A 15160-nucleotide genomic window follows, 5' to 3' on the forward strand; every position below is an offset into this window, starting at 1 on the left:
TTATGGTTTATAAACTTGATTTTACAGAGAAAAACAGAAATCAGTTTTGTATTCTTACAAAAATTTACTCAAAAACAACTGTCATACTAAAGTCATTAGTCAGTTCGTATGTTTCCCTGTGTAAGTTTTTGAGTAAGTGTAAGATTGTGATTAAAGTCATATTTGCTAATGGTGATTAAGTTCTTTAATGTTTGATTAATGGTGATTAAGGTCTTTCATCTTAGATTAATGGTGATTAAGTTCTTTCATGTTTGATTAATGGTGGTTAAGTTCTTTTATGTTTGCTGATAATTTTTTTACTATTTTATGACTAAGTGGTGTAGCTTAAAATAATTTTATTTATATATATCGTTGGGGATAGTGCAAATCTGCAAAACTATCATTGGAAAGTACCACGTATCCACCTAAAATATCACGTGTTAGTACTACAGTTTTACAGGAGAAGATTTAAAACTTTTTATATTTTTTATTTATATAACAGATTTTAAGGTCATTTTGGCATAGAGAGTTTTATTCATGTTCTTTGTAATGTCAACAATAGATATTAGGTGTTAATGTTATTAATATGCTCATTATTTTGATTACAATTACTAAATTTTATTCATGTTGAATATGTTTTTTTTTATTTGTAACATAAATTTATTTTTATATAATTGTAGCATGAATTTTTTATATGATTTTATATGATGGTAACAAATGTATTTTTGATTTAAGTTTTTGTAAACTGTGAACGTTTTCCCTTTTCTTTCTTATTTTAATTATCAATTGTAAATAAATTACTTAAAATTAATTAAGATTTTTTATACTACTTCAATAAGTTATAACTTTTTTCTTTTACAGATTATCTAATAAAATTTAAATAAATAAATAAAAAAAGCATTAGTAATAAAAAAGGAAAATGGCACCACCAACAGGAGGTAAAAATGCTTTATTTTTTAACAAGTTTAAAATTTTTTCATAAAAAATGACTACAATGTAAAAAGTCAAAACATTTCGGAATTTGTTAATACCTTGTATATTCAAATACTTTAAATTAGTACATAGTACATTCAAATCCCTTAAGTTAAGACCTAGTATATTTTGATAGTTTAGGTTAATACATAGTATATTCAAATACTTTTAGTTAATACATAGTGTATTTAAATACTTTTCAGGTACAGAATCATTTTCAAATCCAATAGCTCCAGCTAACCATAAGATGTCAGAAGAAGAATCTAGGTATTATTTCCCAGTCACTTTTTATGTTTTATAGTATGTGTAATTTAAAATTATATATATATATATATATATATATATATATATATATACACCATGTAACAACATTTTTGTTTATGTTAATTTTTTAATGTTTCTTACATAATTTTTGTATGCTGATTTCAGTGGTACCATTGGTTTTTCTCTATCATCAAGATTTCCTGAGAAAAAGCATAAAGTATATTTCGGAGTTTTCGTATATGTGTAATGCAATTAAAACATTATATATATATGCTGATTTTAACTATATTCGTGTGTTTATTTTCAGTTTAACTAATTACAACTGTTACATGAAGTGGTGAATATGTCTAGTAGATCCTGCAAGCTTTGTCCTGACTCATTCTGTTATGTTTGTGGTTACTATATTAGTCCAACACAAGCTAAACATAAGATTGTCAGTGGTACAAAATTCTTTACTGCATATCATGCTTATTTTGGCATGGCTATGGGAGATCAGGACAAATCGTGGGCACCACACTACAGTTGTGGTAGCTGCAGATCAACTCTGGAAGGATGGCTGCGTGGAATCCGAAAGTCAATGCCCTTTGCGATTCCGAGAATATGGAGAGAACCGACGAACCATCATGATGACTGCTTTTTCTGCATTGTTGACATTTCAAAGTATAAAAAACCGAAAGATAGGCTGACTCTAGTTTATCCAAGTACACCATCTTCTATTGGACCAGTTCCACACAGTGATGAATTGCCTGTTCCTACTCCACCTCAATCCGAAGAAGCAGCTGCATATCATTCTGAAGTAGACTCACCGGATGAACTCAATGATGACTGTGATTTCAGGGAACCAAATGATTCACCTCATTTCCCTATCCAACAAGAACTTGATGACTTAGTACGAGATTTAGGTCTCACTAAATCAAATGCAGAACTTCTGACATCACGTTTGAAAGAATGGAATTTATTAGATCCAAGCTGCAGAACCTCGAAATACCGAAAAAGACATGAAACATTCGCATACTTTTATGTAGTATCAGAATCACTGTGCTATTGTCATGACGTTCGTGGTCTTTTCAATGACATTGGCATTGTTCACAATCCTGAAGAGTGGAGATTATTCATTGACAGCTCAACAAGAAGTCTAAAGGCAGTTTTGCTCCATAACGGAAACCGATTTCCTTCGATTCCAGTAGCTCATTCCGTTCATCTAAAGGAAGACTATAAGAACGTGAAGTTGTTGCTTGAGAAAATCAACTACGACAGTTACAAGTGGGATGTATGTGGAGACTTTAAGATGCTAGCATTTCTTCTCGGTCTGCAAGGAGGATACACAAAGTACTCGTGTTTTCTTTGTTTATGGGATAGCAGGGCTGCAAACCAGCACTTCACAAGACGTGAGTGGCCAGTGAGAGAACATTTACAGCCTGGTTTGCACAATGTTATTAATCAATCTCTGATACCTGTTGAAAAGATCTTACTACCACCCCTTCACATTAAACTTGGTCTTATCAAACAATTTGTCAAAGCATTAAACCCAGATAGTGCAGCATTCCAGCATATTCGGCAGATGTTTCCAAAGGTGTCAGATGCAAAAATTTCAGCAGGTATATTCGTTGGTCCACAGATTAAAGTTATGTTGGCATGTAAGGAGCTTGAGGACAAAATGTCTGCTGTTGAAAAAGAAGCATGGACTGCATTTAGACATGTTGTTCATAGCTTTTTAGGCAACAATAAGAGTGATAACTACAAAGAGATAGTGGAAAACTTAATTGTACGGTACGCAGATATGAAATGCAGAATGTCAATAAAGCTGCATTACCTGCATTCACACTTGGAATTTTTCAGACCAAATTTGGGTGATGTGAGTGAAGAGCACGGGGAACGTTTCCATCAGGATATTCTTGCAATGGAGAAAAGATACCAGGGCAGATGGGATGCAGCTATGATGGGTGACTACATCTGGTGTTTGATACGCGATGACGAGAAACTTCATAAAAGAAAACCTCGTTCTACTGTTCACTTTTAGTGTTTTTTGAGATTGTGAGAGACTGTTACAATACAATATAATGTAACATTATGTAATATATGTAAGAAACATGATGTAACATGAAGTTTTGTAACATAACATAACACTTTTGAATTAGTAAATGTTTTATATTGACTAAAGTAGAATCTAATGCAAAACGATTTATATTAATTATATGTTTAATTGATTTTTTTTTTTTTACGACCAAACGATTGATGCAATAAAAAATCCAATGTCATATTCAGACTCAGCATACTCAAATTAATTAAGAAACATCAAAAAACTTTGATAAACAGAAATTTTTTTTTTTTTTGTTACATTGTGTATATATATATATATATATATATATATATATATATATATATATATATATATATATATATATATATATATATATATATATATATATATATATATATATATATATATTAACAAAGAAAAAACAACTTTTTCTATGGTACTTTAAGTTTCATGCCTATATGGCAATCATCAGCCATTGAATACAAATTCAAAAACAAAACAAAAAAACGCTAAAAATTACAAAATACTTTGTAGTGGGATCTTATCGTCGCTAAGACATACTTGATGGCAACCAAAGAAAAAACAAAGTATTAGCTAATCACCGGTGTCAAAAAAAGATAAGAGGAATTTATTCTTGTGTCTGCATTTTAAAATCAACTCATTTCGTTTATTTAACAAGTTATCACCTTTATATGTTAAAATAAGGAATTTTTTGTATAAGCAAAGATTGCAAATTTTTGACGAAGTATTATAAGGATTGCAACATTTTACAAATTTCCACTTAATTAAGGGTGTAAACATTTGGTCTTTTATGTCCCAAATTTCTTTAGACAACTTGGTATCATTTTTATATTTATTAATGTTAAAAGATTTTAGATGGTCAGCATACTGAAATTTTAATGGAGTTTCACATAGGCTAAAATATACTTTTTCTTTGTAGTCAGGTTTACTTGACAACACGGTTGCTTGATAAATGATGTTCTTTGACAAGCACTGATTGTTCATGGGACAGATGGATTTGTTGACACAGTTGCATGTTTTTCTCTTATCTTTACCTTGGCTATATAATATCCTGTGATTGTGCGAATTAATGATGGACTTGATGTTTGGCATACATGAGTAGCTTATTTTAATGGTATTTCGATTAAATATCTTATGAAGTTTGTGACCAACCGGAAAGTGCAGGTCTACCATGTTCAAAAAGCGAATGCCTATTTTTGTTGCAACATTGGTACTGAAAGGTGGGTTGTACCAGATTATGTTTCGCTTGTGATTTTTGAATGGAATCTGCTTTTTATTTGAATGGTAGGCGAATTTGCAGATAAAACCTGATTTAAATAATGCATCTTGATAAGGAGGAATGGATTGTTTAAAAATATTTTTGTTAGAAGAATTGGTTGACAATCTTAGTTTGATAGTTTGAGGAAGGCTTTTTAAACATGGTAGATATGCACTTTCCGGTTGGTCGCAAACTTCGTAAGATATTTAATCGAAATAAGCTACTCATGTATGCCAAACATCAAGTCCATCATTAATTCGCACAATCACAGGATATTATATAGCCAAGGTAAAGATAAGAGAAAAACATGCAACTGTGTCAACAAATCCATCTGTCCCATGAACAATCAGTGCTTGTCAAAGAACATCATTTATCAAGCAACCGTGTTGTCAAGTAAACCTGACTACAAAGAAAAAGTATATTTTAGCCTATGTGAAACTCCATTAAAATTTCAGTATGCTGACCATCTAAAATCTTTTAACATTAATAAATATAAAAATGATACCAAGTTGTCTAAAGAAATTTGGGACATAAAAGACCAAATGTTTACACCCTTAATTAAGTGGAAATTTGTAAAATGTTGCAATCCTTATAATACTTCGTCAAAAATTTGCAATCTTTGCTTATACAAAAAATTCCTTATTTTAACATATAAAGGTGATAACTTGTTAAATAAACGAAATGAGTTGATTTTAAAATGCAGACACAAGAATAAATTCCTCTTATCTTTTTTTGACACCGGTGATTAGCTAATACTTTGTTTTTTCTTTGGTTGCCATCAAGTATGTCTTAGCAACGATAAGATCCCACTACAAAGTATTTTGTAATTTTTAGCGTTTTTTTGTTTTGTTTTTGAATTTGTATTCAATGGTTGATGATTGCCATATAGGCATGAAACTTAAAGTACCATAGAAAAAGTTGTTTTTTCTTCATTAATATATATGTATATCCCTCTATTTGAAATATCTTTTTAATATTGAGCACTCTTTTATGACAATGAGTTTTGTTTTATTATTATAATACAAAACCGCTGTAAATATCAATATATAGATATATATATATATATATATATATATATATATATATATATATATATATATATATATATATATATATATATATATATATATATATATATATATATATATATATATATATAATGTATCTAAAAAATTTAAAAATGTATTTTAAAAGTATAAGATAAATTAGCAATTTTTAGATTGGTTTAGAATTTTGAGATTTTGCAATTTAAAAAATTTAATTTGTTTATCTATATACTGTAATAAATACTAGAAAATCAATGTTTTAAAAATTAATCTATACATTCTGGAAAGCATTACTTTAAAGTAATTATAAGTTCTTTGCTGTTAAAATGAGATATTGTTCTCTAATAGTTTTGCTTGAATAAGGTATCTCTATGTCATGATTTTATTTCAGACAAGGCACTAGAAGAATTCTTGGAAGATATCCAGTTTAAGTTCTAGACTAAGCATCCGGCTTTGGTAATGGTTTTTGGTATTGTGTCATCAAATGGTAAAAAATGCCGCCAGTATTCATTGATTTTAGTTTCAAAACCAACACAGAAGTGTACATATGAATTTTAAATGACAGTGTGAAACATTGGGTTGCTTCAAACTACACTTCTGATTAAAAGTAGTCTTTCTACAGGATGGTGCACCATGTCAGACGGAAAAAAGGTCATTAATTTCCTGGATTTCTAGTTTATATGTAAATAGCTACCCAGTTCTCAAGACCTCATCCCAATGGACCATTCCTTTTGGGCATATATCCAGTCCAATACCTGTGAACATCCCCAGAACAGTATCAATGCCCTAAAGGACTGCATTCACAAAGCCTGGGATGCCATGTCTTCTAATTTTATCAAAACTACTTTTAACTTGTTCTGGTCCTGGATCAAGTCTATAATTTAAGTAGATAGGGCCCATATTGAATAATTTGTAACCGATGCAGTGTACTTTCATTTAAAAAAAGAAAAAGAAATAAAGAAATTGGACATTCCTTCCCTTTTTTATTTGAGTTTTTAGAATCAGTCTGAATCAGTCCAGAAATTTGTCACTCATACTGTACTTGTTTTAAAAAGAATACACATAATGATTTTAATAGTAGTATAGATGCTGTGACAAGTTAAGTCACAAAACACATACATGATAATATATGCAATATGACAGCTTAAACTACTCACTTTATTTATAATAATTTACAATTTAGTTTACTACATTACTATTTATTTGTAATAGTTTACACATTGATTTGTATAGTGTTCTATTCATTCACAATACAATTGCTTGATAAGAATGCTTGACGCTTTCTTTTTCGATTCTAAGATTGTGACCTCTTATTCCTGGTCTATTTGCTTCCAATGACAGTGCAAACTTAACCATTTAATTTGCTCTATGTTGTTCCATAGTTATATTCTTGTATAAGATGCCACACTAAAGTTTTGTCTCCAACGTTAGTTGATTTCATTTTAGATCTAGGTTAGTCATTTTTTGGAAAACAGATTTTTTAGCTTTTTGGTTGCACAACATTGGACATTTTCCAGTGTTTCAATGTCACCTTTTAAAGAAGGATTCCATATAGGGATTGCAAACTCAAGGTCTAACTAGTACTGTGTATAATGTACAGATCATTTCCATATTCCAGGCTTTGTTAAGAAGTATTTCACCATATTCATTTTACATATGGCGGTTTCACTTATTTTTCTTTTTTCATTGATTTCACAATCAGCTATTTACGTTAAGCAAAAGCTTTTATCTATTGGAATATTTAAAATGTTTTTTGAAAATGTTTATGCAGAGTTTATTAAGATAACATTAAGTTGTAATTAATAATTTTAAAAAGCATTCTCCATCATAGATTAAAATGTGTGAAAACAACCAAAAAACTTTATTTAATTTTAAGAAAGGAGAAATATTTAAGAGGATTCTCTTCACAAATGGATATAAAATTTTTAGTTTTTTAATAAATCTTTATCACTTAAAGTTATTATAGCTTAAGTTTTATTTAAAGTTTTTTTTTTTGTTTAAAAAAAAAATGTAGTAAAGCAAACAAGTTAAAATGTTGTCTGTAAAATAGTTTTAAGGAATAAATAAAAAAAGAAAAATAATCTTTTTTAAATATTGAAATTCGATTTCATTAATTTTTGTTATAGTTACACTGTTTAAATTGTTTTTAACATGATTTAAAATTAAATTTAATTACAATGCAGTATTTTAAAGTATGTTAAGGACACAGTTTAACCTTTAATAATATAAATATCAAGTCTGAATTAAGTTATATGTGTTAAGCTTTTTTGGTATGCAATGAAATTTTGTTACAAGGCCTGATATTCAGATGAAGGTACTTTGATGGTTCCAAGTACATTCTGTGCTCAGAGTTCAAATGGCATCAAGTTGCTGCCACTGCATTTACCTGATGCCATTTGATGTCTGACTATATCAACATGCCATGGTCACACTCTACTTTTATTTTGCCATGGTTGTAATCAACTTCATTTTTTGGTCATAGTATAGATGATCTGAGGGTTTTTTTTCCAATGTGCATAACCTTGCACTTCTCTTTGTTTAAAAACAGGTAAACTAGTGCTGTCTGCAATGGAATATTTCCTGTTATGTAACCATCTGAGCTTTAAAAATCCAAAATGTTTAAAGAAATAGAGTTTCATAAAATTTGTAATAAAATAAATAGTCAATAAAATTTTCTTTCCATTTTGGTCTTTAGGATGTCAAGAGGTGCTTATAATCTAATGCTGAAATGTCACAAATTTATTCATGCACAAAATATTCTTATTCTTACTTAGCTGTAAAGTTTATGTTTGATTCTATATTTGCTTACTTTTATACAGTTTTAGATTTTAGATTACCTCTATATGGTAACGTTTTTGTATGTTGAAATACATGTTTATTATTAGTTATTGTAAAGACAAGTTTTTTATTAGTTATTACCATGCCAACTAAAAGTTTAAATCACCCATGACTCTACATCAATACATATTATAAAGTTCAAAAAATTTTTTTGTGTACAAATAACATTTTTGTTGATGACTTTTTGTTTGTAGGCCCATACAAATAAGGACTTTCACTGTAGTATTAAATTATATTAATAGTCATATTAAATTATATTAAAGTAATATTTTAAAGTAATATTAGTAATAAATAAAATTTATATGTATTGAAATTTATTACTTAGTTAACTAAAATTAGCTAAGAAAATTTAAAATATTCTAGTATTTAAAGTCAAAACTTGTGTGACGTAATTTATGTAGGACCTCTTATGAAGACATCAAACACGTACATTGCAGACATTTCGATTTTTAATCTTTATTATTCGAAATAAAAATTTTGAAATAATTTTAAAAGAAAATTAAAAAAGCTGTTAAAAAAGTAACATGGTACTCTAAGCACATATTTAATGAGCTACTATTTACTTTTTCTTGAATAAATTTTTTGACTGGTAATGTTTTCTTGTACTTGAATTAAATTTCATTTTATTTCATAAAATTTTGTTACTTTTTACGCCTTTAGTGAAAAGAAACTAAGATGGTCTACTTTATATAGACTACTTTTAAATTTCAAATATATATTATTAATTATTTTTAAAGATTTTTTAAAGATATTTATAAGAGATTATGTTTTAAAAATATAAGGACATATGTGCTTTATAACCATTATTTATAAAAAGCATGAAATACATTCTTGTATAATTTATGTAGGTTATATTTTTTATAGGTTAACAAATGCTGATTTTCGATCTTTGTTAATGACACCTCGTGCAACTCCTTCTGTTGCTCCACCAAAGCTACGACTTGGGTATTTTTGTCTATTTCTTAGATTTTTTTGTTATATTATTTTCTTTACATGTATATATACAACTTCCTGAGACCAAATAGAATACTACAGTCAAGCAGGCTGATTATTTATTTTAAATATTAAACTCTTTTAAATTAACTCAGGACTTGAGTTAATTTAAAAGAGTTTAATCTCAAAACATGCCCCTCCCTTTTTTGTATAGTGGCGGGTTGTTAAAACCAATTCTTTTTTGCTATATATATATATATATATATATATATATATATATATATATATATATATATATATATATATATATATATATATATATATATATATATATATATATATATATATATATATATATATATATATATATATATATATATATATATATATATATATATACAAACCTGACGAACAACTATAAATAAAAATAACTATACTAATCTGCTCCATATATCTCTAGGCTAACTAATAAATTACTCACATACACAGCTTTTGTTATATATTTCATAATATTATGTATATTTTTATATCAATTTTAATTCTTATTTTCTTATTTTTATTTTATTATTTTTTAATACACAAATAATATACATTAACACATAAAAAATATTTTAAACAACATTAAACATATAACTATTTCACAATTATTAGCCAACTAAAAACAAATTAATAATATTATTAACCTAACTACTAATCAATTTCGTCCTGTAACGATCTAAAATACAAATATAAACAGTAACGTCCACTAAACAAATCGTAGCAAAATTAAACTTTTACTACTTGCCTGATGATTGTGATAACACATGAAACTCAGAGTTGCAATATTAAATTATATTATAAACATTAGCATTTAGCTAATTCTTGGTACTGCGGGTAACAGTAACATATATATTATATAGCTCTAGTTTATCTATTGAGCACTCTTTCAAGTATACAATATTATACATGATAATATAAAGATATTTTCTTTATTCGTATATATACACTTACGTATATATATATATATATATATATATATATATATATATATATATATATATATATATATATATATATATATATATATATATATATATATATGTATATATATATATATATATATATATATATATTAATTTTTTTTTTTTTTGTGTGAAGATTTTTAAAATGTGTATTTTACTTTAATCTGATTTTTTTTTTTTTGAAGTACTAAGGACAATCCAGGTGATTCCGACACTTTTTGGACTCTTCTGGAATGTTTTTGTGGGAGGAGGGTAGGGATATTTTGTGTACTGAAAACATGTTTTTTGATAATGATATTTCTTTAAAAAAATTAATTTACCTGTGTATATAATCATCATGTAATTACAGATTGTTTTCATTCTTTTATTTTATTTACATATGTTTATTGCATCAAACAGCTATATAAGTACTTCTAGTTAAGGAAAAAAAAGTCGAACTTCACAAATTAATTGAAATACACACAATGTGATCAAAATAAAATTCCACTCTCTCTCTAAAAGTTGAAGTTTATCATATTATTCAAAAACTTTCATTTAACTTCCATTTATGTTTCATCATTTAACATTTTTTCCAATAAATAATAAAGAGAAATAAATTTGACTTTAAATAGAACTTAATTTTGAATAAAACTTATAACAGAATTATATCTTTTATGTTTTTGTTTCACTTTTTTGATGTGTTTTAATAAAATATTTCTACATTTTAAACATGTTTTTAAAAATTAAAATTATAGCAAAAGCATTTGCTAAAAAATAAAATCTTTTTTGTACTAAAAAGCGGAAAATAAACTTTTTAATTTAAATTTAATAGTTCAGAAAACTAAAAATTGACAGGCCTGCACAAGATTTATTTAGAAACAGACTTGTCAATCATTAGTTAACTGAACTATTAAATTTAAATTAAAAAGTTTGTTTTCCCTTTTTTCATATCAAAATATTTTTAAGCAAATATTTTTGCTATATTTTATTTTCTACTTTTTAGTCTTTACAATGAGTTACAGTATTTAACAATTCAAATTATTGTTATGTAGCATTGTTATTGTTGTGTAACATTGCTATTGTTATGTAGCGTTTTTATTGTTTGTAGCATTTTTATTGCTATGTTGCATTTTTATTGTTATGTAGCATTGTTATTGTTATGTAGCATTGTTGTTGTTATATAGCATTGCTATTGTTGTGTAGAATTGTTATTTTATGTAGAATTTTTATTGTTATGTAGCATTGTTATTATTGTTTTTTTTTGTTATGTAGCATTTTTATTGTTATGCAGCATTGTTGTTGTTATGTAGCATTTTTATTGTTATGTAGCATTTTTATTGTTATGTAGCATTGTTGTTGTTATGTAGCATTTTTATTGTTATGTAGCATTTTTATTGTTATGTAGCATTGTTGTTGCTATGTAGCATTTTTATTGTTATGTAGCATTGTTATTGTAATGTAGCATTGCTATTGTTATCTAGTATTTTTATTGTTATGTAACATTGTTATTGTTATGTAGCATTGTTATTGTTATGTAGCATTTTTATTGTTATATAGCATTTTTATTGTTGTGTAGCATTTTTATTGTTATGTAGCATTGTTATTGTTATGTAGAATTGTTGTTTTATGTAGTATTTTTATTGTTATGTAGCATTGTTAATGTTATGTAGCATTGTTGTTGTTATGTAGCATTTTTATTGTTATGTTGCATTGTTGTTGTTATGTGCATTGTTATTGTTAAGTAGCCTTGTTATTGTTATATTATTGTTATGTTATTGTTATTGTTATGTTGCAAAATTATTATTAAACAGTGTTCAGACTACAAGAAATATGAGGAAGAGTTGTGATCGAGTTCCCTAGTAGCAATGAGGTAGTGGTGTAGTGGTAGAGCGCTCACTTCATAAGTGAAAGGTTCCGAGTTCGATCCCCACCACGTCCCTGGTAGTACTGCGCTCAACTTGTTTCTCCGCGCAGCGGCTTTGTTCGTCAAGGTTTGTGTTTCGGAGTTATAAAGTTGAGAGAGGGTTATAACCACAATTAAGTAGCCTCCTCATCTGTAGTGGCCTTCTGGGCCTTGGGGAGGTGAAATAACAAAAAAAAAAGAAAAAAAAAAAGTAACATTTGTGCAATATTGGTACAATATTTATGTCAATGTTGGCCAAATCATTTTGCCAAATTTGAGATTTATTTGATAAATGTTGTTTACAACATTGCAATATAAAATGTCCACATTTTGATTTATATATAATATTGATATATATTTGATATATAGTTAATATTGATTTATGATATGTAAACTGCAATAAAATGCCAACAGATTTTTTTATCATAATCAATGAAAAAACATTAAAATTAAAAATAAAAACACCTCTGAGAAGGAATTGAACCCACAACCATGCTAGTCGTGCCTCAAAATTAGTCATCTTTCACATCCGCAGGACTTTAAGTTTTTAAAATTTCTTTCTTGCTATTTCTATATTTGATTGTGTGTATTTTGATCACATTTGATTGTATGTATCTTCTACATTTGGTTGTGTATATTTTGATCACATTTGGTTGTATGTATATTCTACATTTGGTTGTGTGTATTTTAATCACATTTGATTGCATTTATCTTCTAAATTTTTTTCTTGCTTCTATAATTTTAATAGTCACTGTAGTTTCCAATCAGTTAACTTTATTTATTTTAGTTTAGTTTATTTTACTAATACAAGATAACATTAAAATTTTGAACACAACATAAAAACTAGAGTTTTTATGTTGTCTTTAAAAAGTCTATGTTAACAAAGATTTGAAGAATTTCTGAAAATGGTTTTTATATTTATAAAATATTTAAATTCTTGATATTGCCATGATTAGAAATATAAAATTTTAAAGAATCATACATATATTATATTATTTATTAATCAAGTTTTTTACGTAAACTTAATTACTAAAGGTGGAATTAGGATTTCATTATGCTTAATTCGAGCTAATTAATTAATAATTTTTAATTAGTTAATTAATTACATAATTTGAGCCCTGATTATTTAATTTTTTTTTAAGTGTTGTTATAAAACTCTATTAATTTAACTAAACAAGGCCAAACTTTCAAACATCCCTAATGTTTTAAAGTTTGAACTCTGTACATCTTGTTTATGAAGGTGTGCTCTATAACTGCAGCACTATCTTGAAATGTACAGTCCCTATTTTTTATATAACCCTTACCTTATACTAAAATATTCAAAATATTTTACAAAACCTTTTTTTGTTATTTAAATACTTTGTATCACTGTGATTTAGTGTTTATATATATTTAACTTTTGAATGCAAGTGTCCCAAAAGAATTCGCTGATGCAGATGATGCCTATGCCAAACGAAGAAAGAAAAAACTTTATTATGCTAAACTAAAAAAACAAGAAGAAGAAAGAGAAAAAGAGCTTAATGCAAAATATAGAAACAGGGTGATATTATTATTAAATAATTAAATATTTTAATAGAATTAGAAACATTTAGTCTTTATGAAATAATAGTAATAGTAAGAAATAAAATCATGTTTAAAAAAATGAAATAAAAACTTTCTTTTCCAGGCTCTTGAAAGACGTGAAGGCAAAAATGCAGATTATCAGCATAATGATGCACCTGATCTTGCTAAAACAGCGGAATATCGTGCTGTAGCTCCTACAGCAGATCAAGTGTATGTTATTTTTAAAATTTAGATATTCTAATTAGGTATTAATAGTACTATATTAACATTATTTTTAACATTTAATAATAAATTAGATAATTTAGTATCCTTCGGAATCTTTTAATTTTGAAAAATGCTTTTTTGTTTCTGAAATAATTGTCTAAGTCTTAGAAGAAAAAGTTTATTGTGTACGGTAAATGTGTTTTGTCATTTTTTTAAAGAACATCTGCAGCAGAACGACGTCGTTTAGCTATCCAAGAAAGTAAGTTTTTAGGAGGTGATATGGAGCACACACATTTGGTGAAAGGTCTTGATTTTGCACTTTTACAGAAGGTATAAAAAAAAAAAAAAAGTTTTTATAAAAATAAATGCAAATGAATAGGAAAATTATTGTTGTGAAAAAAAATTGTTTGTACTTGTTAATGGGTTTATATGCTCTATTTAAATTAATGATTTGTGCTAAGGTTCGTAGTGAAATAGCATCACTTGAAACTATGCAACCAAAAGAGATCGAAGAAGCTCATGAAGCTGCTAATAAAAAGTACATTTTTCCACTTGTTTTCCAATTGTTTTTACACTCCTATTTTTGCCCATTAACACATTGTATTTTATTTATCATAACGATAATTGTTTAGAACAGAAGATGCGACTCAAGGTATTGAGTTTCAAAGTATAACAGGTAAAAAAAACTGTTAGTTGTTAATGACATGTTACAACATAGTTTTACTACATAATTTACTAATTTATAATTTTTTTGTATTTAATTAGTCGATTTTTTAAAGCTGTTATTTTTAGGGCGAAAAATTCACAAAGCAGCTTTAAGCAATAAGCCACCTGCAAGAAATGAACTATTTCTTCCAAAGAGAATGGTAAAATATTTTTATTTTTTACCATTCAGCCATGTTTTATTATAATTCAACAAACTGGCAGATCATATTGCAATTTTTGTTGTCGTTGTTTATGAGTATGGTTTTGTTTCCTTTTTAAAAATAAAGTTTTAGTATTTGTTTTATAAATTTATATTACATCAGTATAAATTTAATGATTCGATAAAACTGTAAAATCCCTGCATTACTATAATATTATAAAATACTCAGGTTTGAAGCTTTTTTTTTTTTTTTCTTTCTCTACTGTTTAAACCTCACTAAACAAACAACTGCT

At 26.9% G+C, this 15160-nt stretch overlaps 1 protein-coding gene across 1 annotated transcript in view; it reads left to right on the forward strand.

Annotated features, from left to right (window-relative positions):
* The first annotated feature begins 825 nt into the window (after positions 1 to 825).
* Positions 826 to 15160, forward strand: part of LOC100213499 (protein Red) — a 37477-nt gene continuing 23142 nt past the window's right edge. The window contains exons 1-9 of the mRNA XM_065813121.1: positions 826 to 917; positions 1155 to 1218; positions 9284 to 9364; positions 13646 to 13775; positions 13902 to 14008; positions 14221 to 14332; positions 14464 to 14540; positions 14635 to 14678; positions 14795 to 14868. Coding sequence (XP_065669193.1) covers positions 899 to 917; positions 1155 to 1218; positions 9284 to 9364; positions 13646 to 13775; positions 13902 to 14008; positions 14221 to 14332; positions 14464 to 14540; positions 14635 to 14678; positions 14795 to 14868 — 708 coding nt within the window. The 5' untranslated portion in view covers positions 826 to 898. The remainder of the gene's footprint in view (positions 918 to 1154; positions 1219 to 9283; positions 9365 to 13645; positions 13776 to 13901; positions 14009 to 14220; positions 14333 to 14463; positions 14541 to 14634; positions 14679 to 14794; positions 14869 to 15160) is intronic.

The sequence above is a fragment of the Hydra vulgaris genome, chromosome 12, assembly GCF_038396675.1.
Source record: "Hydra vulgaris chromosome 12, alternate assembly HydraT2T_AEP".
Taxonomy (NCBI): Eukaryota; Metazoa; Cnidaria; class Hydrozoa; order Anthoathecata; family Hydridae; genus Hydra; species Hydra vulgaris.